This window comes from Oxyura jamaicensis, chromosome 1 (assembly GCF_011077185.1).
Source record: "Oxyura jamaicensis isolate SHBP4307 breed ruddy duck chromosome 1, BPBGC_Ojam_1.0, whole genome shotgun sequence".
NCBI lineage: Eukaryota > Metazoa > Chordata > Aves > Anseriformes > Anatidae > Oxyura > Oxyura jamaicensis.
Genome location: NC_048893.1, coordinates 73,127,562 through 73,155,444, shown reverse-complemented (window position 1 = coordinate 73,155,444; position 27,883 = coordinate 73,127,562). Strand labels below are relative to the sequence as shown.

The 27,883-nt window shown below is 39.3% G+C and overlaps 2 protein-coding genes across 2 annotated transcripts in view; both read right to left on the bottom strand.

The window, feature by feature from the left end:
• TTLL12 (tubulin tyrosine ligase like 12) overlaps positions 1–5,102 on the bottom strand; it is a 39,623-nt gene extending 34,521 nt beyond the window's left edge. Inside the window, exon 1 of the mRNA XM_035310598.1 lies at positions 4,889–5,102. Coding sequence (XP_035166489.1) covers positions 4,889–5,008 — 120 coding nt within the window. The 5' untranslated portion in view covers positions 5,009–5,102. The remainder of the gene's footprint in view (positions 1–4,888) is intronic.
• A 4,920-nt stretch (positions 5,103–10,022) lies between these two features.
• The window catches only part of SCUBE1 (signal peptide, CUB domain and EGF like domain containing 1), a 206,042-nt gene continuing 188,181 nt past the window's right edge, over positions 10,023–27,883 (bottom strand). Inside the window, exons 15-21 of the mRNA XM_035315412.1 lie at positions 27,362–27,523; positions 24,199–24,366; positions 23,154–23,315; positions 21,492–21,689; positions 18,255–18,407; positions 17,112–17,191; positions 10,023–16,032 (exon numbers count right to left, since the gene is read on the bottom strand). Of these exons, the coding sequence (XP_035171303.1) occupies positions 15,880–16,032; positions 17,112–17,191; positions 18,255–18,407; positions 21,492–21,689; positions 23,154–23,315; positions 24,199–24,366; positions 27,362–27,523 (1,076 nt within the window). The 3' untranslated portion in view covers positions 10,023–15,879. The remainder of the gene's footprint in view (positions 16,033–17,111; positions 17,192–18,254; positions 18,408–21,491; positions 21,690–23,153; positions 23,316–24,198; positions 24,367–27,361; positions 27,524–27,883) is intronic.

Below are 27,883 nucleotides of genomic sequence, written 5' to 3'. Positions count from 1 at the left end.
AAGCAAGGATGTATCCAGGTACCAAGGGACCAATATTTGTTACTACAATATGTGGATGATATATTAATAGCTACCGAGAAGGAATCACAGTGCATCCAGGTAACTATTGAAATCTTAAATCAATTTGGAATGAATGGATATAAGGTCTCAAAAGAAAAGGTACAGATTGCATGCTTAACAGTAATATATTTAGGATGCAAAATTTCACAAGGACAAAGAAGATTAGGAGTCAATTGAATACGGGCTATCTGCGATATTCCCGAACCTCAAAACTTACATGAACTGAGGGCCTTCTTGGGTATGACTGGTTGGTGCAGGCTATGGGTAATGGACTATGGGCTCATAGCTAAACCTCTCTATGAAGCTCAGAAGGCCCATGTGCTTGTCTGGGGAAAGGAACAAAAGGAGGCTTTCACGAAGATGAAAGAGGCCCTCACAAAGGCACCCGCTTTAGGTTTCCTGGACCTGTCAAAGATTTCCAATTATTTGTCCATGAAAGACAACGATTAGCTTTGGGGGTGCTAACTCAACAGTTAGGGAGCTGGAAACGACCAGTGGGATATTTCTCCAAACAGATGCAGTAAGTGCAGGGTGTTTAAGGGCGGTAGCAGCTACAGTCCTCCTAATACAAGAAGCTAGAAAACTCACCTTGGGGAAATGCATTGAAGTATTTGTGCCACATATGGTTATCTACAGTTTTGGAACAAAAGGGGGGTCATTGGTTATCACCTAGCCGAATGATGAAGTACCAGGCTATACTAACTGAGCAGGATGATGTGACCCTAAACACAACTAATCTGTTGAACCCAGCAGTTTTTCTAGGAACATCGCCGGAAAAAGGAAGTCTGAACCATAATTGTATGGAAGTCATCGAATATACGTATGCAAGCAGGGCGGACTTGAAGGACACACCCCTAGAAAGGTATGATTGGGAACTTTTTACTGATGGTAGTAGTTTCGTGGAAAACGGGACCCGATATGCAGGATACGCAGTAACGACTTCGAGAACTATAATTGAAGCGAATTCTCTAACCCCCAGGACCTCAGCACAGCGGGCAGAAATAATAGCCCTTATGTGAGCATTAGAGTTGAGTGAAGGAAAGGAAGTGAATATATGGACAGATTCAAAATATGCCTTTGGAGTAGTTCATGTGCATGGGGCGTTATGGAAGGAGAGAGGACTGCTGTCTTCACAAGGAGCTAACATAACGCATCAAGAGGAAATAATGAAATTTATAACGGCTGTGCAAAAACCCCGGCAAGTGGCCATAATGCACTGTAAGGCCCATCAAGGAGGAACATCAGAAGTTGCAGAAGGAAATAGGCTGGCAGATCAGACAGCTCGACGGGTTGCACGAGAGGTATGGAAACTGATGGCCTTGATTCCGTCAAAGGTAGGTCTCTCTCGTTTTAACTTCCCAAAGTTCCCAAGGTACTCCCAGGAGGATGAGAAGCTGGCAAAACTGATGAAGGCTCAAAAGAATTCTGACGGATGGTATGTGACTGCTACTGGACAGGTGGTGATACCCTCTTTGATAATGCGAGAAATATTACAAATAAAACACAACGAATGTCACTGGGGTGCAGAAGCAATTGTAACTTATTTAAAACATAATATTGTCTCAGTACATAGGTTAACAATGGCAAAGGCAGTGATGTCCAAGTGTGAAATTTGCTTAAAGAATAACCCAGTGGCAAGAAAACATGCCGAAATGGGACGAATTCGAACAGGCATGGAACCAGGTGATTACTGGCAAGTCGATTTTATAGAATTACCAAGAACAAGGGGATAGAAGTATCTCTTAGTGGGGGTAGATACCTTTTCTGGATGGCCGGAGGCCCTTCCCTGTCGCACCAATCAAGCAAGGGAAACAGTGAAGTGGCTCCTACGGGAGATTATCCCTCGGTTTGGTGTACCATTAGGTATCTCTTCAGATAGGGGACCACATTTCATTGCAACTGTGGTTAAAGATGTTAGTAGATTATTGGGAATCTCCTGGAATTTACATACCCCGTGGAGACCCCAGTCCAGTGGTCAAGTAGAGCGAATGAATCAGACCTTGAAAGGGCAATTAAGTAAGATCTGTCAGGAAGCTAAGATACAATGGCCACAGGCCTTGCCGATAGCTTTATTACGAATCAGAATAAAACCCAGAAGTGGAATGTCCGTAAGTCCTTTTGAGATTATGTATGGAAAACCTTATGAATCTCCTGAGCCAAATCCAAGTATGCATATTGGTGGTAAACAAGATGTTTATAATTATGTTTTATCTCTTGGCAAAACCTTAGCTCGACAACGCAGTGTCCTGGTGTGGAACCGACTTTTGTCTCTGGAAAATCCTGTGCATGATGTCCAACCAGGGGATACAGTGTATATTAAGAATGGGAATGAAGAACCTTTAAAGGAACGGTGGGCCGGACCCTATCAGGTCTTACTGACAACCTTTACGGCTATCAAGGTAGAAGGAGTGGATGCCTGGATACATTACACTCGAGTGAAACGGGTACCAAGACTTTGGGAAGCTCAACCAATAGGTCCTACTAAACTGAGGATACAAAGTATATGAATGGCTAAATTTTGGCATAAGGTTTTCACATTATTTTGGCTACCATTGTGTAATAACCAAAGAAGTGCTACATTTTTAGAGATACCCCAAAAGGAAGGAAGGATAACAGAATATTTTGGTAACAATGCTACTCTGGTCTGCAAGGTCGCAAATGATGCTCCAGTAAATTTGTCTTAAGGCTCGGATTGTGTGGGAAAGGATCTGAGGCCCTCCCTGCAAGATCCTGAGGTAATTTATGACAATGAGAAAGGACAAAGAGAATTATGGGATGAATGGAAAGGAAAAGGAAAGGCACGGAATAGAGAAATGCTATATATTTTGATGGCACAGGTGGACAGATTGGCAATGGTGACCAGGAAAGCACTTGAAGGTCTAAATCTGCAATTGCAGACCACTACTAAAATGACCTTGCAGAACAGAATGGCTTTAGATATGCTTTTAATAAAAGAGCATGGAGCATGTGGATACCCGAGAGATAGGATAGATCATTGTTGTGTGTATATCCCTAATGTAATTGTGGATGTAGAATATGATATATTCCAATTGGCCTACGTCGAGCAGAACTTAAGGGAGAAAAAGCATGAAGCTGAACAAAGCTAGTTGGGGGCTATCCTTGAGGGATTAGGGCTTCACTTACAAGGATGGGTTAGATCTCTCCTACAAACGAACATTTTACTGATAGTTTCATATAATATGGTTAATGTACATGTGCATATGGGGAGAAATAACTAGGAATAGTGCATGGAACCGCCGAATAATGGAAATCCTTGCTAGGGAACATCCAAAACATCTCCCCCCCCCACCAAACGATCTAATTATGAAGCGTTCAAATTATGGGAAAACCCCTTATCATGGTAAGGCATAATGCTGCTGCTATCGATCTAATGATGGGGAATATGAAAATACTTGCCCCAATAGAGTGAAGTATTTTCAAAGGGGGGAATGTTAGGGTTAAGAAACAACTCTTGATAATGAGATGGGAGATTCCTAGCCAAATATTATCATGTATATAATAAAGGAAAACATAAATAAATGATAGAAGGATGAAGCAGTGACAAGAAGGGCCTTGAGAGATAGAACAGGAACAACTTGAGCCTTGTTAGGAAGATATGATGGATAAGGTGGGTTAGGACTGAAGCCAAGAACTAATTAAAGTCAAGAACTGGAAAGGAGCATGCGCCAAGGAGAAGAGGTGAAAAGTTTAACCCTGAGGATGACTCCTTCCTGCATCTGGATGACCCCCAGGATGACCACCAGAGAGCACCACGCATGTGCAAATGGGAGGAGAGATAATTAGCATATGAAGCGAGGCTGATGTTGTAAATATTAATGAATACTAATGAATATGTAACTTTTAGGATATTAATAGTGATCGGGATGTAACGGGACTGGAAGCTAGATTTGGGCACCTGCCCCTGGTTTCCAGCGCTGAATACGCACCTTCATATAATCACGTTGTGGTTATGTGTCTGCTACGCTAACATACGGAGCCCCTTTACTTCGCAGACTCCTCCTGTTGTCAGCTTCAGCTGAAACTGACCAGCCCTTGCAAAGCGATGGTGTGTATGTGCCTGAGTAGGACTACAGCAGGAGGGAGTCGTCCTCAAGAGAGGTCCGCAGATTTACACTGATGCATCTTCAAATGGTGACAGGCTTACAAGGGCTGACAGCTTCCCCAAAATTTATCCTGACAAAAAGCCATGCTGCACAGCTGCTCCACAATGTTGTGCGACACAACCCTCGTGCTGCTGGGGGTGGTTTAACTCCAGCCAAAACCTTCCCCCTGCTGTCCCTGCTCTCCAAAAGGGCTGGGTGGCTTTGACCCAGACCAGGAACCCACAGAGCAGAGTGAACACATGAGGGAAGAAGCCAGCCACGGTGGCTCCCAGGACACAGCCCTGTGCCCACCTCCACCTGCAGTGGGTAACTCGCGTGTATGGGGGGGCGTGCTGGACGAGCCAGCTCCACGCAGGGCCGAGAGACCGAAAACACCAGTACGGAAGCAAAGAGAGATGGGAAAATTAGTGAAAAACCAACCAACCAAGGCACAAGGCAACTCAAACTATAACACACCGACAACGCCCGGCCTTAAACATGGCCACGGCGCCTTCCATCACAGGCTTGGTGCCAGCCGCCCCCAGCACCGCGGGCAGGCGCTAAGATGGGCGCCGCCGCGCGGGGAGCACGGCGCGGCGCTCCTCCCGGCACCGCTACGGCGGCCGCCGCCTCTTCTCCCTCGGCTGCGCCGCTTCCCGAAGGGCAAGGCCAGGTGGGAGGGCGGCGGCTGCTGCTCTGGCTCTCCCCTGAGCCCCCCGACCCACCTCTCCGCGCAGCTTGCGGCGCAGACTCTCCCAGTAGCGTGCCGGGACGCAGGAAGCGCGGAGCGCGGCGCCGTGCAGTGCCACGAAAGCCGCTAGGTCTTCCCCGCCGTACCCCGACATGGCCGGCTCCAGCTGCTCCTGCCGCAACCCGGGGCTGCCGCATCCGCCCTCCCCGCTGCCGATCGGGACAGGCCGGGAGGTGATCGAGGAGGGAGGGAGAGAGGCGGCAGGGCGGGGCTCGCCGTGCCAGGGGGCGGCTGTTAGAAACGGTTGGGGTCAGCTGTTGGGGTTTAAGGCTGAGGGGTAGGGGGCACCGTGTACGGTGCTGAACGATATAATTTTTAAACTTTTTTTTTTTTTTTTTTTGGGGGGGGGGTTGACAAGTGGATTTTCACACAAAATAAAATCATTTTTATAGTTAAGTCAACTTTTTTTTTTTTTTTTTTTTAATTACCTGAAAAACAGTCAGACTTATTCCCTAAACAAACCAGGTAAGAAAAGTAGCATATATTTTCATTTCTTTGTTCAGTAGAGCCACACTGAACATGCCCTGTCCAGAGGCAAGGAAATGTGATCCTGCTCCAACGTGAGATTTACGTAATTCTTGTTTCCGCTAAGTGTGGGCAGGTGCTTTCTCACTGCTTGTTTGCACTTCCATTTCACTTTGGGTAGGAGTTCTGGCTGCTGGCCAGCTGTCTGTGGTTCCAGGCTGTTTGGGTGAGTTCGTAGGTCTGGGGGGAGGCTAAAAACATTGCTGATGAACTTCAAGTAGTAACAAAACACAGGCAGAAGCACTGGGATTAAGAGCAGGTAAGACCCTGAGATGCAGAAGCAGTGGTAAGTGGGCTATTTCATGACTTTATCTAATGAGGTCTTGTTTGACTGCTTCACTCAGTGGCCCATCCTGCTTTTTTGCTGGTTTTCCACAACAGGCATATCTCCTGGAGCAGGAATCAGTGCTCGGCATTCTCCCCTTTCACATCACACCACCTCAGCTGCTGGGCTGCTCGGTGTGACTTTTGGGAGCGAGCATTCCTACTCCATAGGGTGGATCACCTGTGATAGCAGGGTAGTAGACCAGAGATACTGCTGGCAGCCCCTTATTGTGAAAGTAGGCATTTCTGGGTAGTGGCTGTTAAGAAAAATTGACCTCCAAATATTATTCTGATTGTTTTCTTAGGAACAGTGACTAATTTGTGGTGCCTGAACAATGCAGTCTTCACTCAGGCAAGGTGCTTGTTGAATTGAATGGGTGCTTTATATGGATATATATGGGGGGGGGGGGAGGGGGGAAGGCTGGCCTTACTTGTGTTACTCCAGTGTGAAATAAGCCTTCCAGCACTGTCTGTTGGGGGCCAACCTGAGCAGCCATTGTGCCTTTTGGTCACAGCAGTCCCGATGACTTATCCACCACTACCTCATTTAGTTCCTGTCCTGTAGCAGCCAAGAATGAATTAGTCATGAATTAGCATACGTGAAGCAGCATTTGGCCCCAGCAAATATAACTAGAGTCTTGTAAGGTTTTGTGTCTGACAGTTTCCATTTTTATTTATGAATATTTGATCCTGAAAGGCTGATACGCTTCCCCCACTTTATTTTCCTGTTTTTTTTTTTTTTTTATTTTTTTTTTTTTTTTTTAGGTTAGAACAACTATGCATCTTTGGTACAGTGCCACAGAAACCTTTTTCAGAAGGTGAGGATATAAGGGATGGAGGGGACCCTCAAAATAAAAATAAAAAGGATGTGAGAAAACATTACTGGTGCATTTTACAATAAATGCCTTAATATGTTATCAGTGAAACCATTTGCTTTCAGATAAACAACTTTCTCAACAGTAAAACTAGAACTTTAAGGACGGAAAGCTGAGATGGGGACTTAGATGAGGGGAACATCATTTGCTGAAAACTCTATCACAGCTGTGTATCTGAACCTAAAATCTCATACATGCTGTTATAAATGACACTAACTTTAGCAAGATAACAGTGATTTGCTTACTAGTAACTTTTGCCTACCTGCTTTTGTGGAGGCATATGTTTTTGGGAAGGTACTGCATCTCTCTAACTGCAAGAATCTCCAGAACAGCATTGACAGTGTTTTGCACTCACCTGGCAAGAAACCTGTGTGGGGGCAGTGACAGCAATCGGTTGTGAAGCTGCGAGCAGGACTTTGTGGTGAGCGTCATAAGGCTTAGTCATCAGCTCAGAGATTCAAACTGTAGTGATGCCCTGGCATGTTGTAGCTGCACACAAATGCTGCATATACAGCTGCAGAACAGGCTTCTGCAAATGCTATGGCTATAAGCTGAACAACTGAGAGAACGAGGAGGAAAGAAAAAGAAAGCAGCCAGGACTTATTTAGATGCATAACACCCATCTGTAACCTGGAATCTGTCAAGGGTCCTATACAAAACTTGTTTCCTGTACGCTGGCTACTGCAGGTCTCTTCTCCTTCATGAATGTGGAGCTGCACTGTCCTGTTGTGTACCTAGGCGGGCACTGAAGTGATAAGGGAAACCTACAATTTGATCTTGGGGCAGGTGTGCCCATGTGGGTGTGGAATCTGGAAAAAGCCCCAGAGAACGAGAGCCACAGAGGGCAGCTTGCAGGCAAATGTGTTTTGTTGGGTTAGACCCAGTTTCTGGCCATTACAAAGATCTGACAAAAGATGAGTATATCAAAGGTAGTAAGTAGAACAAGTTGTCTGGCACAAACAATACTTTATTTCTTTGTGTCCCTCATGACAAAATGGCTACTGCATTTAAATAATGCACTGATATAATGTGCACTGGCAAGTGCAGGTGTTTTAATTTCACAGATGCTCTCTTACTGCTCAAGCAGCACTGTGATGGAGGGAGGCTGCCCTCACACAACAGGTGCAATATGAAAAAAAACGCTTGCTGGGCAGCTCCAAGGATCTGTACCTCACATCACACCTGTGAGCAATATGACTTGCTGCCCTTAGTCCTGATACATGCTGCTGCACCTCTGCAGCCAGGGCTGCAGTTTGTCTCAGGCTTCTTGGATGTCTCCAGAAAGGCAGGTCCCTGCTCTTCTCAGTTCTGTGTCTTGAGGCACATGTTGCATGTCATCTAACACATTACTTTTATAAAAGTATGACCATTACGTTACGAATAGTGTTGTATACAGAGTGCAAGTGAGCTGGAGGTAAGCCAGCTGGATCTCGTGTTACTCTGCATGTAAAGTGTTAGTGGAGTGCAGCGTCTCACACCATGCATCAGCAGGCATGCAGTGGAGGTGGCAGTTGGTATGCGTATCACCTTCGTGCTGGAGTGGTACAGGATGCTGAGGGGCTAGGTGCCCATGTCCATCGCCTTGGGCAGTGCTGAGGCTCTCCAGAGCTACTCAGCAAGGGATCTCCTCAAAAGATTGTTAAAAAGTGGTATGTGTTAATATATTGCCAACTCCTAAGTAAATAACACGTGGGATAAAAAGCTGGATGGGCATTTATGGCACTTTCTCTGGATTTATGCTTTAGCATCGAACCATTTTGTAGCAAAACCTAGAGCAAGAGCATCTATGCTTGTGTTGCCTGTAATGACAGAAGAGAATTTGTTACAGTTCTAGGCAGCAATGGTAAGATGTGCTTACACGCAGGAGAAAGCAGACTGCAGCCCACGTTGGCTTCATGTGCTATAGGAGTTCAGGCATGGCTACACAAAATGGAGAAAGAAAATGAACTCTGCAGTGCACAGGGGAGTATCTCCTAAAAATGCTCAGGGAATGACATCTTTGCAGCATGCAAAGAGGTGGAGACTAAGAAATCACTTATCATTTAACATGTAGTCAGTTATTATGATTGTACAGGACAGACTCCCTCTGTGACATTAGGAATTGGTCATGGTTGATGGCTGAATAAAGAAGTAAATCTCTGACAAGTCTACCTTTAGTTACCTGATGGGTCACTCAGGAGTGCTGTGTCAGGAGGCCAAGTGTTAAAACGATATGTTGTGAGCTTGTTGGGAAGTCAAGGTAAGATCTGGATTTTGCATAACTCTGCGATTCTTACCAGGCAATATTATTTCAGTAAACTAGAATCTTATACTCAAATGCATATTGTCATGACTGCTGAGGTTTCAGTGGCTAATGCAGTTGTACACAGATACTTCACTACCAGAAATTAATTTGTCTTGCGATGACAAATTTGATTTCAGCTCTTCTGTCTTTGATAGGAGCTGACTTCTCTTATTACTCCTTCAGAGCTCTGAAGCCACAAAGACAACTGAGCACCATCTGATGTTCTCCATCATGATGCACTGTCTGTAGTTTTATAAAAATAATGATGTATCTTCTTGGAGTATAATTAAGATAACTGCCAATATTACCTAAATGGATTGCTATTAGCTGGAAAAGGCTGGAAAATTTGATTTTTTGCAACCAGTCAAAATATAGCTCTCTCTCTTTTTATGCCTTCCAAAGCTGTCAAAGCAACACTAATAGTCATCATACTGATAGAATTTATATCATGTACAACATATAAAATCAGCAGAGCATATTATCATACAATAAATGCTTTCTGTTAATGAGATAACTTACAGAAGAGTATCAGTAGAATACCATGCTGCTGTGCCAGGCCTTCTGACTGTTCCCCATTAGGTGGCCACTGTACTGCTTGTTCACTCTGCAGACTGCATTAATCCCTTAACTGAGTGACAAACCTCACCTTTTGTCAACTGACTTAATAGCAATTAATTCAACTGACAATTAAGTAACAAATAACAATTAAGTCAACTGACAATTGATTTTTGTCAGGTCTGGCACACCTTAATGACAATTTGCACTTCTTGCACTGCAAAAGATTATTTAAATCATTTTAACTGAGCTACTGATGTCACTACAGAGACTCTACTTTCCACTTTTTCTGTTTTCTTCTTGCTTCACACAACTCTCCTTGAAGTCTGTTTGGAACTCATTGTTCCAGCACTCATGTGCTCCAGTTGTTTGATAAAAAAGAAAAAGCTTTCTGTTGCATAAAGATGGAAAATAGACTGAAATATATAAATGTTATTAAAAAAAGCTTTCTCTTCTGATTCCTGTTTATATTACACTGGTGTGTGGTATGTATACTTTGTATACCTTGTACATATACATGAATAAAATGGCAGATGAAGATTCCCATTTAGTGTTTATTATGAAACTGATTTTAAGAAAATTTTCTTACATGCTTCATTTTGAGCTTTGACATAGAAAACAAAGCTATTAATATACAGAGGCAAAAGGAAATGTATTTTCTTATAAGGTACATTTACAACAACATTTTCTACTACGAATCTGACAGTAGTGTTAAAATATTGGTAAAGCTTAAATCACTGTATTTTAGTTTCTAAGTATAAAATTTTGTACAGTTATTCACTGTCTTTGCTCTAAACTACCATGGTACATTTCATATGGGAATAGCTGTTTGTACATAATTTACATTCATAATAAAGCTTAGAAGTCCAAGCAGCATCTACAAGGGTTTAGTTCAAAATGTCACCCATGACCAGTGATTTAGACACAGCAAATTGGTACAGAAATCAATATTACGCATCCAGGTATTTTTCACAAAATCTAGTCTAGCAGAAATTCCTGCTTAATAATGATGGATACGATCATAGTGAAATTAATGTAGGTAAAAATCCCACAGATCTCAATGACAATTTTACCTAAAAAATGCTCATGATCTCATCCAGTATGTAATCACTTGCACTGCTACCTATGAGCACAGATACTATACCTTTCCTTGTCTTTATGCTATATTTGGTGATAATCATTTGAATTCCCTTTTATTTCTGAATTTTGTGTTGTTTCTTACCCTAGTAAGAACTAGCACTAACTTTAAAATACATATTTTTTTTATGATGTGAAAATGGTAAGCACTTCAGAATGGCATTTGATAGCCAATTCTGTGAAAATTAGCAGGTTAAGTTGTCCCAGAAAATTATTTCTATGACGCCAGTGAGACTGTAGAAATAAGAAGAGAAGGATGGAAGGATGTATCTGGCTACTGACCTATAGTGTCCTATAAGAACCTTTAAAATCATCTGTTAAGTATCTGCTGCTGTCGATGCAAGTTAGTGGCCTAAGGTTGAAAACATAGAAAACAATATTTACAAAATAATTTTAATTTAAAAAGTAACAAAAACAAACTAAAAAAGATATTTCCACAATCATTAGAATAAAGTTTCATTAAGCAAAGCCACTTCTTTTCCTAGATATTGAGAAATTCAGCTAAAACTGAATTGCAGTTGTTTGTAGATCTTTAATCTTATCTCACCTTTCTGAATACAGATGGTTTAAATTATTACATCTAAAGGTACTTCTGTACATTCTACTTTTGTATATTACATATAACTTTTATAGATTAAAAGTTTAGTGATGAAACAGAATAAATAAATGAAATAACAAACTGGAATTGTATATATTTAGATACTTTGATAACTGTTTTTTTATTTTTATTTTTATTTTTTTTTTTTACCCTGCAAGTGCTTACAACAGTCCCTCATCCTAGAAAACTATTTCATTAATGTCTTAAAGTATTGAGAGTGTATAGAACATCTCCAGTTACTACTGTTCCTGTTAAAGAGCAGTTGTAAATTATGGAAAAAAATGCAACTTCTTGAAATCATGACACAGGTACACATAACAACATGTTGCTTGTTCCCATAATGCAGAAAAGGGGAAACCCAGACCCCTGAGGTGGCTGAGGAATTTGTCACTGAATTCAGATATTGAAGATATTTCACTGCAACTTCATTTTTTAAAGAGCACTCAAAGGTATTTAGAGTCCAGATATGGGTGCTGTCACAGACCAGAATCATACCACTGCTTCTGCTCTTGAAGATTAGAACTTGTTATCTACAAGATTAAAACTGGGTTCTTTGTACATAAGATTGATCTGAGAAATTTGAAATTGTTGGACACACAAAGGGGAATGGGGTGAGATTTGACTTTCTTATTTGAATGTTTAATGCACATAAGCATGTTTCTTGTTCATGGGGCATCATCTGTTCATTCTGCATATAGACAGAGGTCTACAGAAGAGCCGTTCTCTTTAAAAAACATCTGACAAATCAAAATGCAGACTCTGAAAGCTCTGCAACCAAACCTATCTTTACTTATGTTGGTCTAAAACAAAATTAAGCTAAAATTAGCTTACTAGAGTAATCTTACTTAAAGCTAATGTGAAGCTGATGTATAGGAAGGATTGGTCTAAATCTTCAGTATGTCTAACACACTGTGATTTAACTTTATTGTATGGGTGAGGCACAATAAGGAAATAATTTTCTTTTGAAAAGTCAGTCATCAGGTAAAAATACATGATGGAGGAAGGAAGGCAGGGCAAGAAAACAGGCTGAAAGAAGACTTTAGTGGCTTTAAACCCAGTTTCAGGGACCTAAATCTTTAGGCAGTATAAAACTTAATGTTGCAGGCAAGATGTAGGCAGCAATCTCCTAGTGAGCACAAAATCCCGGTGCTCCCTGTACCTGTAAGTGACACACACAAGCGCCTTGCCTACGACAATCACTAACAAGCACTTTCACGGCATGACTTAGGGCTTGATTAGCGACATCTGACTGTTGCAATCTCCTAGATTGCAGCAAGTGTGCAGGCTGTTACTTGGTGGCACATGAGAATGCTTAGGGGATGATTCACCACCACCTGGCTAAAAATAAGTGCAGTATTTAAAGCAGGAGGAGAGGCTTAAAATGTTAAGTGCTACAGGTGCAGCTTTTAAGAATATGGCCATTTGCAAATTGAAAATAAAAAGCTTGTCTTGTTTGTGATGTGGAATTGGGTGATCACCAACAGACACCTCTTCAGCCTTCCCACTGTAACACAAACATGTTGTTGAACCTGTTCTGGGCACAACGTGAAATTCTGCAACAATAGATAGAGCGAGGTTATTTACTGAATATGTTTAAATACACTATTTCACATTTAGGGTAAAAGCCAAAAATTTCTGCCGTGTGTCAATTCATTTCATGAAGCTAATTTTTTTAAAGAAGGCAGTATTTAACTTTGTATGTTTTCTGATTGCTAAATTTGTCTAAATCTTTTCCATAGAAAATGACATTCCTTGTTATACTGTTATCATATAGTAACAACTTCTTACAGTGAAAACACCCCATGCTATGTTAACAAATGAAGAGCTCAGCTCACCTTCTCTCTGGTGAATACCAATTTCTGTAACTGGAAATCTAGTATTAAAAATCCTTATGTCCTTCTGAAACTGTTAAGATATTCTTGGATAAGGTTTGTCAAAGCATTTTTTACTTCTAGAGCTCATCTAAAAAATATGTGCTGTCATAAAAATCAGCTGAAATTGGTTCAGAAGATCCTATATACCACTTGCCATTATTTTTTTTCATGAGAAATTTGCATATTCAATGGCATTTCTATGCTGAGCTGCATGCATTTAAACTTGGCTCATGAAACCCCTATGCATTCAGAAGCATTTCAGTGTATAATTTTGAAGGCTAAGTTAATCTCTTTCACTGTTATCAGCAACACAAATTCTGCATTTGCTACAGAAGTCACTGAGTGCTCTGTCCTGACCGTGGAGTCCATGCCCTCATGTGGCTTCAGGGAGCATGAGCTAAAACACATCTGAAGTTGTCTGTCAGGATGAACTAGACAAAACATGGTTTTTGTCTAACATAGTTGTAATTGAAGGTGAGTTGTACCATGGCAAAACAAGGCTAGTCCTTTCTGTATTCACCTATCACAGCTGTACCAAGGTCCCAGTAACAGAGGCTACAACCAGGACAAGCCTATATTGTAGTTGCTATATAACACTGGATTCCTCATGCAGCTAAGAATGTGGAGAATGTTACAGTGCTTCCGGTGGTTTATGGACTTTTCAGGGCAGTTACTTTCAGCCCTGATCTAAAAAGGAAGTTTAACAGCCTTTAAAACACAATCTGTATGGAGCTGTTATGTTTGGAAGCAAGGGTTAATATATAAATATATAGAGATTAAAGGCAAAGCTCTTCAAAGACCGCAGATCCACAAGTGAAAAAACTGAGTTGCTAGACTAAGTTGAAACCATTTAGGCACAGAAAAGAAAAAAAAAGTCTTCTTCAACAGAAGAGGAAAGAAGGCAAGCAAAAATACAAGATGGCCAAGTAGAAAAAATCAACAAAATATTTAAGTTATCTCTTAGAAATGGCATATTCAACCAGTTGTAGTCAACAGAAGACAACTTTGTAAACTTAAACAGCACTTGCTCGAAGACAAAAGTTAACCATAACAACACTTAATGTATGTCATTGAGAGCATCCAAGGGTAATTTAAATTACAGGGTAGAGATACAAAAAAAAGAAAAAAGAAAAAAAAACAGTTATAATAGTCTTTTTCTGAAAGGATGTTGGCATGATAGTTAATTTATGCATGTCATAAACTTGATTGGTTAGAAAAGAAAATAATACAAAAGAGTAAGGGACTTGAAAATAAAGAGGCTACTCTCACTGAAATTAGCTTCTGTGTCAGGAAACAGGATTTATCATCGTCTTAACCCCCAGGCACCAGTCACTCTGTGAAGAAGACCTGACCACAAGGCTAATGCTATCTTGCAGACTGTACAGTCCTCATGTTTTCCAAGGACTGTGGCTGCAAATTTGTGATAAAAGGGAGCATTGGGTCTCTGATGCCTGCAGGGCCTGACCTCCAACTCATCTAACTGGAGTTCAAAACTTTGTCCCCCCACTGCCCCATCGGAGCTTGGGCCCACAGCAGATGTATGTTCTCAGCATTTTTGAGCTGGCAGATCTGACAACATTTCCTCCTTAGTAAGTTCCTTGCAAGCATGCCGTCCTCAGGGGTAACTCTGCTGGTCTGCCTGTGAGGGGTGCCCATGAAAGAGGTAATAACTGACCCTTTACTGCACAGCAGTTGCATTTAAACCAACGTTAATATTCTTGGAATAATATGTTAAAAGAGAATCCCCCAAAGTAAACCATTATCCTGTGTTATAAAACTCTGAAAGCCTTCAGTTTGGTGTTAACAGAAGTGACAAACACTTAGAGAAGTCATTTAATCATCTAAGCAAAGTTACAAATAGATACGAGTAAATAGTGTGTGTGGGAGTAAAGATTTAAGCATGAATAATTACAGTAACTAAAGATAACATTGCTAATGTACCCACAAATAGAAGTATATATTTATATATTGTACTTAATTAGATGCTCTATTAAGGGAAAGAAAAACAGAACACTACTTTTGTTGCTGTTGTTCATTTCTCAACTATCCTATTTTAACTGCCTCCAAAGGGTTGTATAGAATTCATTAGCTCAATCAATTTCAACGCTATTGCAGACAGTTGGAAAACCTCTGAAAAAGTTTAGAAGAGGACAGATAAAAACGTTAGGATATGGGACTCAATCGTACTTAATTCATAAAACAAAACTAAAAATCTTTTTTTTTTTTTTTTTTTTTTTCCCTTCCTTCCCTTTTGATTTCTACTTGGACAGAGGTTCCACTAAGCCACAAATGAGCAATAATGAGCAATAATGAAATTTAGATTGTTTTGTTTTCTCCTAAAGATTCAAATATAAACTTCAAGTGCAATTCAAAATCCAAGTATTATTTATACTACATACCTCTTTCTACAACAGAACCTAATGGCAGGTAGTTTAATCAGATTTGAACAGATGCCTTATTTGCTTTGCAGAAAATTACTTTTGAAAGGAAAATAAAAAACTAGAAAGAATATTTTCTACATAATGTAGCTTTGAATGGAAAGTGAAGATACACAAGTACAGACACAAATTTGTATCTTCAACTTAGATGCACTCAGGGATCCACATTTTTTTTTGTAGTAAAGATTCCATTTAGAACATTGGCTTTTAATGATTATAAAACATTGTAGGTATACTTCAATATACAACTGAAAACAAAGACTACAAAAAAGAGCCTTCAAATTACCAAATGTTTCTACTATGGAGGAGAGACAATATTCAACAAGAATGCAAAATAACCCCAAACTGAATACCACTATTTGTACGGTCGTAGAAATCTGGAAACTTTTGATCGCAGTAGCTTTATAAATGATCTTGGAAACATCTCTTTTGACTCTTGTGCTGTGTACTTGAAATAGTTTTGTGGATGTGCCAGTACATCAAAGAGAGCTTTAATCAGTTTCTTGTCCTACGAAACAGCATATATATTAGATAAAAATACTGTTCGATTTTTTTTTTTCTGCACACCTTTTGAAATTAATGAACAACTTTTTTTTTTTTTTTTTTTTTTTTTTCCCCAGTTAGTGTTCCTGGAAGGTACTGAATTGAGCGGGTAGCAGCTGGGTTAACCACAAACTGGCTGTAGAAGATTGGCATTAGCACTGCAAGCTGCCCTTCCAGCCTCTTTGATGCTGTTCCTCAGGGCCTTCCCTCCATGAGGGTAAGAGAAGGCTGGTCTCCAGCAACATTTATCTCTTTAAAGACATCCTGCACTTTGGTAAAACCTTGATTCAGAGAATCAGCTGAGCCTGTGCAAGAGTTGAAACCTGAGTGACCTCAAAACTGTAGTCCGTGAATACTTGCAGGGTTGGAGCAGGGATGGCCAGGAGAGCTGGCTGTTAATCAGTTCCTCTCCTTATAAACTACACATTTAGCAGGCTGAATTTGGCCTTCTGTTTTTTCCTTTTTTTTTTTTTTTAAAAAACAAACAAACAAACAAACAAACAAAAAACAAAAAACGTTTTCATTAACTAGTTGTTATAGGTGGCAGCCCAGCAGTCTTTCCCCAAAATTCTCTCCTATTTGTTGCTTATATCTTTTGAAAATCATTTCATGGACAGCCTGCAATGCTACATTGTGTCTGTACATTGTGAAGGCAGGACAAAAGCTTAGGTAGATACATTTTTTAATGCACAGGAAATTCTAACTTAATGACTCATTTAAATGAATTTTAGACTGAGCCTGAAGAAGACTCCTCAAACAATAGTTTTTTTTATTCTTGTTTAAGCAGTTATTCTAACATACAATCATGTTAGCATATGTTTCGTTTAGATCCTGATTCAGCAGAGGATGTAGATGAGCTCAGCCCAGCTGAGCTACTGATTTTGTTACTACAAATACCAGCATAAACCTCAGAAGAGAGAGAATTTCATTTGGGGTCACATATAAACTTTATTATGATCCTACCAGGGTAGTGAGAGCTATCTTGGGAAAGTATTTAGTAAAATGAATCCTTGGCTAGCCTCAACTAAAGCAGATTTTTTGTACCTTTAGAATTTCTTGATGATTTTCTGATGCATATAATCGTCCATCTCGAACAATATCTTCTATTAGTTGTTGGTAATCCTCTGAAAAATAAAGATCAGTGAGCAACTGTTTGTGACATCCTTTGGGATGATAATAGCCAGACAAACACTGATTAACTAGACTTTCTCTTCAATGCAGAGCTGAGAAATTTAGTATCCCTTTCTTTATCTGGTGTCTCTCATCCTGCTGTAGTCCTACCTAATCACATTAAAATTTAAAATTCTGAACTGCTTTCGAACAGTAAGCTTGAATTACCTATATAAATATTAACTTACCCCAGAAAACTACTCCCTCCAGATAATAATGCTTTATTATCTGTATTTTACAGATGAAGAAACAGCGCCATGTATAGAAAGTAACTGTCAAAGATTACTCATGAAGTCAGGGACACAGTAAGGAACTGTCCCTCTTTTCTGCCATGAGAACAGCTCTCATTTTAATTCTTGAATCAATGCTAATCACCAGCTTAATACAGATTTTCTTATCACTCACAAACTTGCTTTGTTGTTTGGAAAAGAGATGGACTAACAGCTGCCAGAGGTATCACGGAAAAGTCTTAGTTTTGTTGAAACCGGAGTACAAAATATACAGTTTATTGTATATTTCTATATGAGAAGCAAGACTGTTTTAAAACATGTTGGATTAATGAATCCTTAGTGAAAGGATCCTTTTGCATCATTGCTTTTCTCTATTGGACTTGTGATTTTATTAATTTGTACTTTTCATGATTTTGTGGGTTACCAGTAGGGCTTGATGAACGGGCTTCCTGAAATGCACAGAAATTCAGACTATTCTTGTTATGCATATACTAAATGACTATTTAAAGAGAGTCTCTTTGAACTCAGTGGGAGAAGGATAAAGTTTATAAAGAATTCTGTGTAACTTGCCATCTGTCCTTCAAATATTAGGAAAATAACAAGTGTAAAATTAAATATTATTTAAACCAGTTGTAAAGAGTTTGAAATTAATACACTGAAAACCAGAGTTACATTGATTTTTTTTTTGTCATTTTTTGCTCCCTGTCATCAATGTAAGAGAGATTCTAGAGGACAATTTTCTGCAATTCAGATACAACAGAAAGATGGAAAACAATCCCACTCTCACCATCGTAAGTGACATAGGGGACTTGAAATCCTTTGCCACTGTTTCCTTCATTTGACTTGAACTGAATCCATAGCTTCCTGGATCTTGAAGTAAATGCAATAGGTCTCTCATAAGTCTGACATGTTTCATATGTAGTAATTGAAGTAGGAGAAGCTAGGAAAGATTAAATAAATAAATGTTCTTTCTAAAATAACTTTCTAAAATAACTTTCTGATCTTGATGTCAAAAATGTCAAATTGCCAAAACACTTTTTGGTTTACATATTTCCAAGAGCAGAAGTGTTTGTGATAGAAGGCACATATTCTTTATCTGTCTATGAGAGGAAGGAGGTTTTTCCACAAAGGTAATGGAAATCCTTCCCCTCTGTCCCAAAACAAGATGCTTATGTAGACAGCAAGGTGCACCAGATTGTTTTTGATATTTGCAAAATTACTATCAATATCACTCACTCTGCATACTATTGGCCCTGGATAGACCAGAACAAGTCAGCTGCACCCCAGACAAATGTGGTGACCAGCTCCTAACACTTCCAGTACGGGGAGTTAACCTGATAGTAACAAGCAATTACTGCCTGCAGAAGAGTTAACGTGCCTATGCCCAGGCATGTGCTATGCTGCTTGTGCAGTGTGGCCTTTGGGCCTGTACTGTGCTGCACAAACCCTGTAGCTGCAGGATCACCTCAGCCAGCACCTGATAATAAGAGGAGCCTGCATGCAGCTCCCACTGGGCATCGGTGACAATGCCCCCTGCCTGTTCTTGCCTTTATCTAGCAGTGCAGCAACAAGTTTTCATGAGAACATTGTTTTTGTTTGACAGTGGAAATTATGATATAGTTGTTTCCTTGTAAGAAAATCCCATAACAGCTTGAATATCTGAAAGGGGAAAATCTCGTCTGCACACAGGGTCTGCCCAGCATGCTGCGTGTGAATCAGAGGTCCACTTGATGCTATGCTGCCTATGGTTCCCACCATCTAAAGATTATCTATACTATTCTCTCCTTATGGTGCTAGTTCTAATTAATATCTTAATATCTTAAGTTCTAAGTAATATCTTACAGAGACTAAGTGCCTTTATCATAATGGACAAACACCTCCCGTTGCAAGACACCTGTCTGTAAATCTGCAAAGAAAATATCATTTATCTATACTGAAATAAAACTGACAGTTTGGGAACCAGGAAGACCCTCATTTACTCATACTATAAGTAATGGATGGAGGGTGCAGGATGTCTTCAAATCATTACAAGTGTATCAGTATGCCCCTCTAAGCTGAAATGAATTACAAGCAAAAGAAAAAAATAGCTTATTACCCAGTTCAAAAAGAAAATCCCACTCCATAGCCACAGGATAATTAGGGAAAATAACAAGCCTAACCTAAAACCTGAACTTGCTAAGTCTGATAACTTTCACCAATATTAGCAAAAAGAGACCTTCTCAGCTGAATGGATTTGAATAAGATCTTGGATGAATTCTGGAGTAAAGATTATAGTAAACTGAGGTTAAACTTCAATATTTATCAAGAAGTCTTAAGGATGTACTGTTACAATGTCCAAAGACAAACAGTCTTTGCCAGACAGAAGATGGAAATTCTATTTTTCTTAAAGATTTGTAGAGATTTTGAAGTGTTATTTCTGTCCAGGTACAGAAAATCCAACCAACTTATCCCATCAACACTGCATCTACCTATAGTATTGCCCTGCAACATACCTGTAGAGTGAGTGTTTTTAATGAGCTCCAGACTAGTGTGAATTAATTTTTAAAAGTTATTTCTACTATACAAAAGTGGCAGAGTTAAGGTGATATAGCAAGGCTAATAGCTGAATAAACTCCACAACCCTACTCCCTTTTCATTCGTTTTGCCCATGTAACTTGAGCTGAACACATTGACAGCATTCTGGAGGACTGTGCTCATGGCTTTTACCTGATCTGTGCAAACAGTTCCACAGAGCTGGAGCCTGCCTCAGCCCACTTCTGCTTGTGTGTGTTTAAGTGATGTGACTGGGTGGTGAGTGGGGTAGAGAAAGGCCTACTTTAACATAACCATACAGGGGAGAACATGCTATATTATACACACATAATACTGCGGTTGAGTCCATTCTTACAGTGCAAGTGAGTGGATCCAAGTGTAGCTCTGGAACTGCAATCAGTTTTTCAACAGTAACATTAGCAGCTGATCTTCCATGAACTGTGATAAATATTTGTAAGGGCTACTTTAACAATGCTAAAGATACAGTTATCAAAAATCACAGCTCTGAAAAGCTCTGAAAAACTCCTCTCATTTTCTAGCATTGGTATTGTGGCACTGTTATTGGTTCTCAAGTGGAAGCCAAACTTTTCACTCATCTGCCTTGCTTTAGACACTGTTGGAACTACAATTCAGGATTAGAAGAGCAACTTATTTGTTCTTCTACAATGTTTTGCTTTTTAAAAACTGCTTTAGACAGAAGTAATTTCCTCCCATCTGTAGTAAGCAGGTTTCTCTTTGTACTAATCTGATATATAGAGCTCTCAACACAAGTCCTCAAGACAAAAAAAGTCATGAAAATTGTTTTAGCAAGTGAAATATGCTGTTTTATCAAGTAAAACATGCTGTTTTAAACAAAGTTCCATATAAGCAATTGCCTTTCAGGTTTGGTGCATCTTGGAGATTTACCAATAGATCACCACAAGCTGGATGCCTGCACTGGACTGCAGGAGAAATGCATCTCAATAGCGTCTTAACTTCAGAAGTAGTTGAATTAGCTTTGTAATCAAAGACAGAACACAATATCCACTCCACACAGAAGTGGGAAAACTTTGTATTTCTTGAAGGTGTCAGGTGTACCTATGTCACTGCACAGACACAGCAATAACCGCAGCATATATATATATATATATATATATATATATACTCGCAAAGGATAACTAAGAGCATAATTTGTATAGATGATGGGAAATTTCTCTTCTAATATAACACAGCATATCTGTGTTGACTTATCATGTGGTGATTTATCCCACATGATAATTGGGCCAGAGAGAAGCCCATTAACTGCTTTGTGATTCAGCCAAGACACTTGAATAATTAATACCACTGTGTTAACTGATATTAGTACAGCATTCTGTTTTAACATGCTGTGCCAGTTCATTCAAAAGTCCTTTCAGAAACACTGAAAAGATGAAGACAGTTATCCCTTCAAGACAAACTTTCCACTCAGTCTGTTTACAGTAAATATTTATATAGCCCATATCTGCCAACTTACCACTTTTTCTCATTACTAAAACATCACCACATTCATCTTCAACTGGAAGAAATATCTCAGGTACTACGATGAGTATTCTTCTCTTTGGGGGTGGATTTATATTCCAAATGCATTCAACGTTAGCTGGGTAGTCTCCAGGATAGTTGGGCGATTCAATATAGCCGGTATAATCACCAAGTTCTCCTCCACAGTGCTGGTCTGTGCAGAAACATAAATCAGCATTTGCATTAACTGATTAGCTAATTTGAGGTGTTTTTCCAGATCTGTCAAGAGCAAGTCCAAACTCTTTCCTGTGGCTTTAGAAATGGATACATTCTTCAGCTGCCTCTTTGTGTTTAGCATGGAAAGCCTTTAAAGGAATGCTCAATCTGCAGGACTGCTTCAACTGATTCACAAAACCTTAACCTCCAGTGTGTAAAACGATTCAACTCTTCACTTAGACTGCTTTGACATTTGATTAAGAAACCAATGCAGGTAAGTAAATATGATGCCATTGTGGAGGTACAGTTGTTATGACAGAGACCATGCTGACATGCAGGTTTTCTGACTGAATTTCACATGCTTTTTAACATGATTTAGCTGAATGAGCATGATGATTCTCATAGGTAACCTTGATTACAGGTTTACCTTGCTTTATTTTAGATTAAACCAGTTACTAAAGAATCCCATTTGGCAGATCAATTTTGCGTTCTGAGCTTTCAAAATTCCTATTGAATTTGCCACAAAAGTGTGATTCACCAGGTTACTTAAGCTTGACCACTCCAGGCCTACACAACTACATGAAACTAAATAAATGTTTAAATATTTTGTTTAATCCAAGCCTCAAAAATTCTGCAAGGTCAGAAGCTGGCTTGAAAACAGAAAATATCTAAGCCAGCAAAGTGACTGTGGATGTATTTGCTTTACAGGAAATTATCAAATTTCTTCAATTTTCTTCTTATTATCTATTTTTTTATCAAATTATATTAGAAGTGACAAAGAGCTTCATAAGTATACAACACATAATCAGAATACAAACTTATGGTAGCCTTGCATATAAATATTTAATTTAGGTGACATTACCTAATTATTATATTGAGGTTCTTTTAAGTTAGCATGGTAGGCATGAAAATAAAATGCTTGCCTAGAAGAATCAGTCATTCACGAAAGATCAAATAAAATTGCACTGGAAACCTCGGAGATACTTAAAATGATAATTGAAGATAGAAGGCTGAGTACTGCAAAAAAGCCTATGAGAAGATTTAACTGTCATGAGCAATTATCTGGTATTTACAAAAGTATGCATGACTATATCTCCTATTATTTTATAATTATATTTTATAGCAGTTACTTTGATAGAAGACATTGTACTCTACAGAGTCACAGAGGAATACACATAACTGCAAAAGTTATGAGACCTGGGAATCTGAAAGCTCAATAGTTATAACTCACAGAGAGCACTCTACAAAATAACATTAATGCTAAAACAATTATATGTGTCAAGTGATATGTTTCCAGGTTTTGTTATCGTTGCTTTCACAATTTTTACTGTTCCAAATGGCAGTAGGTATACAGTCTCTGAGAAATACAGAATTGGAGTCCAGACTGACAGATGGAACCTTCAAACTGCTGTTCAGATCCACAGATATGCGTCACCTCACATCTAATACATATGCAACTTACTTTTGCAGTGTGTAACATTAGTGGAGCCATCAAAATCTGTACTTGTGTTCCCAGGGCAGGTGATGCAGTAATTTTGGCTAAACGCGGGCTGGTATTTTCCTACAGGGCATCGGATACATCTGTGTGTTGTGGAGTTGTAGTAGTGTCCAGGAGAACAATGAACTGCAAAGTATGAGATATATTATTTTCAGGAAGTAACAATCTTCAGTGCAGAGACAGCTTCCTTCTACCCTGGACATACCACATGATCCCATACTGAAATATACTTACTAGGCCATAAAAGGCAAAAAAAGACATCAGCTCACTCTATTTCCAATTACAAAGAACCTTCTAACTAGAATCCTGTTCTGAAGACTATGGCTAAATCCTCATGAACTAGTAACACATGCTACATGTCTCTCACTTTATTTAATACAGTGGTTTCTAATGAGTACATAACAAATGGAAGCTGATACATATTTCCTCAATGACAAAAAAGTCTTTCACAATAGCAAGAGAGAAGTTTCCATTATGTATGTTTGCCAGGATCAGCATGTAATTCAAGTAACTAAGCCAGAGTATATTTAGGCAGATTCCTTCTTCACTATTTGCACTGGAGGCTGTCATCATTGGAAACATATGTTGCAAACTTACAGTTTGTGCTCATCCCATTTGTAAAGAACTCTCAACTTCATATAATTTCTGTAGTGTTTAGTTTTTCTAATTTGGTAAATAAAAATAGGCAACATGTGAAGACCAAAGCATTCTCTGATGCAAGTTGATTTCTTGCCATGCAGTGATGCTGATTTACTTTCCAGTTGCAGTGCTGATGCAATATGTGCCTGTGGTAAATTCCAAAGAATACCATAAAGCCTGCTCAGTCTCCACAACCTCAGGAGATCATGCCTAAATTTACAGATTTCCTGAGCATTTAATTTAATCACACGGAGTGTTGCTACATGCAGTGACTATGTTTGTTTTGGAGACTTTCAAGTCCCTTCATACTGAAACTTACAAACAAAAGGGCAAGCAGCAGGAAAATGAATCAGAAAGATTTGAAATTCACCTTTGGTTTCACAGTCTTGGAAGGAAACAGCACCTTCATACTTGGTCACAAGCCCTCCACCACAGGGAAAGCAGAGGGTCCTTCCTGGTTCAGGCTGATATGTACCAAGAGGACAGATTCTACAAGGTTTAAAACCATCTGAAGAATAGTGTCCAGGAGAACACTGCCCTAGAAATTGAAAATGATCATCTGCATTAGTGAGACTCCTTTTCTGGACAAAGTATAAATACAGCTCATAGTTAGCAATGCTTTCTTTTCCCTAAAAATGTAACATCAAGACAGCTGCAGATCAAATTTTGATCTTACCTACTGAGTTTGTATTGCTCCTGTAATTGCTTCCTAAAAACAGGGAAACAGGGCGAGGAAATAGAACTATTATCTTAATAAACTCTGCTTTTTTTTTTTTTTTTTTTTTTTAGGACTCTATTGGTTGTTATAATACTTTGCACTTTCACAAACTCATCTGAGAATTTCAAAGTGCTCTGTAGGAAAAAAATGAATCTTTGCATCATATCTATGAATCAAGTCATTGTTTTATATATCTCTATTTTATAGATATGGAAATAGTACATCATGGCATTTGCCAAACTGGATGGGAAAAGTCTGGTAACTTGTCTGTGAGAATAGCTGACACCAGCAGCTTTTTAGTTAGCTGTGAAAACTAGTGTTTGTCAGAAGCTCTTCTGCCAGAAAATGGCAGTTTATGAAAAGCAAGGCACTTTGTAGACGAGTCTACTGACAATTACAAGGTATTTTCAAAACTTGCTCTCTGGGCAATTTCTGATAGGCATTTGATTGGCTAGGTTCTTGTTTGGCTTGAGTAGCTAACTCCTTGACAACATACCTGAGAATCAGGATGTCAAGTTTTTCAAGATGATGGCATTAGTACATATCTTTACACCATCCCAGCCTGGCAGATTAGTACGTTGAGATGTGTTAGGTGTTCCCTGAGGTTGCCTAATGATACTTTGTAATTTAACTTCCCTAAGAACTGAACAGTTGACAGAAACAACTGACTTGAAAACCAGAAGGTTCTGAGAGCCCTGGGTGAGGTTGGGGTCTCTTACCAAGCCTGACACTGGGAAATGTTGAGGACCTCCAGCATCTTAGGTAATCAGTGCTCAGGATGAACAAGAACTCCTGAGCAAAAGTAAAGTTCAAGTTCTGTCCCTACAAAAGTCAAACTTAAGTTCAAAGGTGGGACCAGGATCTCTGGGATTTAGTTTCACTCCCATTGCAGCTGGCTTGGAATATGACTGTACAAGTTGGCTGCTGTGACACAGACCTCTGAGACGTTATAATATTGCTAATTTGAAGGCAATTCTGCTATTGTTTTTGTAGCAAAACCGATTGACCTGGTCCAAGTGGTCATTGGACTTTAACATGAAGGCAGTTAATGAAGAATGGATATGGATCTGCATTTCAGTGATTTCAGTGTGAAAATTAAGAACTGTGGCTTACAGATATCCTTTTAAAGAGAAGGTTTTTAATGCTGCTAAATACCTGCTGCTTTCAGCACTAATATGTCTCAGTTCTTACCTGGAGATGTATATAGAAATCAGCTAAGTTGTTTCCTTCATGCCTTTTGTATTGAAATTGCCTATAAAATGGATCTGATCTGTTTTCCCTGAAAAATGCCCCTAATGAAGAGCTTCCTAATTGAGTTTTGGGCTTCTATCTACACAGATCACATGTAACTTAGGTATCAAACCATCTTTTTCACTTGCAGCTACAACAGGGTTCTATTACAGCCACTTAAAGTCTCTTACATGCTTGTATGTGCTTCATCTACAGATGAGGATTTCAGTCATAGCCTATTTGTTACTACAAAGGCTTTACTGCTCCAGAAGAGACAAGAAAACACTATTAATTACAGGTGGTGAGGTTTCTAACAAAGACAGTGAACACATCAAGACAAATTTTTTCATTACATATACTGAAACATTTTATACTATTGTTTATAAAATCTTTAACAGGGAGATTCATGAAGGCCAAAGGATATCCTCTTGCAACTTTCAGGGAAAGAGAAAATGGGACAGTTGGTCAGAGAAAAAGACTTAGGATCTAACAACAAATATTTTGAGACAAATCCACTCTGGAAAAATAACCAGAAAGTGTTCTTTTTGTTGTGCAGAACAAAAATTTAAATGCAAGCCTTGCCAGTTGTGACACAAAACAGTCTTTTCCTACTAGTCATTTTGCTGCTCTGGTCGGTATAATATATCAAACATTTCTAAACTCAGACTGTATTTTGTTAATCTATTCTTTTTGGATTTTGGCTAAGTAAAGTCAACATAATTAAGATGCATGAGCATTTCAAGATTTTTCCAGTTCCTTCATGCAGGGTATCAGGAAAATCTACCATATGTTTGGCTTGAGACACTTGAGTTATTTTTTATTCAGTGGATGGGGAAAATTGCTGTTTCTCAAGTGTCATTCATTTGCATTCACTCAAGTTACAGTAGCAGCATTTACAAACTGAATATCACAGCTCCTTTCTGAAACCAGGGATTATCTAATAAAATAATAATAATAATAAATTAATTATACTCTAATCTATATTATAATTATAATCTATTATAATTATAATCTAATCTATGTATCATGAAGCTGAGTCAGAGATGCTACTTCACTTGCCAAGAGCTACATTGAATTTATGCAGCACTGAAACTTGTAGTCATTAGCTTTGAGCCCAGGTACAGATCCTTTTAGCACAACTATCTCAAAATTATGATTGCTGCCAATTAGACTGGGTAAACTACATCCCATGCAAAACATTAAATCAGCAGGTTCATTAAACTCACCAATACCAGCCCAAAGAAATCCATCCCTCTGGCTCACACTATACCTGACGAGTCCTTACAAGTCGAGGTTTGTCTGTCCAGATTCCATACCTGACTTGAAGCAAGGTGTTCTGCTTGGCTTGTTCATTTTCGTACCATAACTCACATTGTGGCAGCAGGTCCCATCTTCATGTTGGCAATGCCAGCATGTCAGCAGATGGAACAAGCCAAAACATTTTGTGTATTGCTTGTAAGAGCACAGAGATATCTTCTGTTACCTTTGCAAGACAGAAATGTGGAAGGTTCTCCCTTCTTTTAGCCTACATGTCTCACAGGCTGTGTGGCAACACCTAATCCTTTTATAACCAAATTAAACTTGCCTCCACATTCTGACACATTCTGGGCACCCGCTACTCCCTGTCCATCATTACTTGGGCAAGGCTCACAGGTAAGTTGACCTTCTGTGTCTTGGTATGTTCCTGGTGAGCAAGGAATGCACTGATTATGTTCTCCGCTGTAAAAGGTGCCCGTGCTGCAGGTAACTGAGAAAAGAAAAGGGGAATCTGCATAAGGACTTTAATTTTGATCACATCATTTTCCTTTATTCCAAACATTTACAGAAGATGAGTCTATTTGGCCCCAGTGTTATTAGTAGCACTTTTGCATATGTTAGGCAGGATCCTCACCTGATGTAAACAGGCCAATCTAGGATCTGTGGTCTAGCTCAATTTATATCAGTGCAAGGACCTTCTTCTATTGCTTAAGCTATCAAATGATGTACTATGCTGAAGAGCTATCAGATATATGTTGTTAATAAAGCTGATGCAGTCTGAAAATAGTTTACCGCAGTTAAATTAAGACAGAGTTTTATAATGTATGGGAAACAATGTGATTTTTTTGTT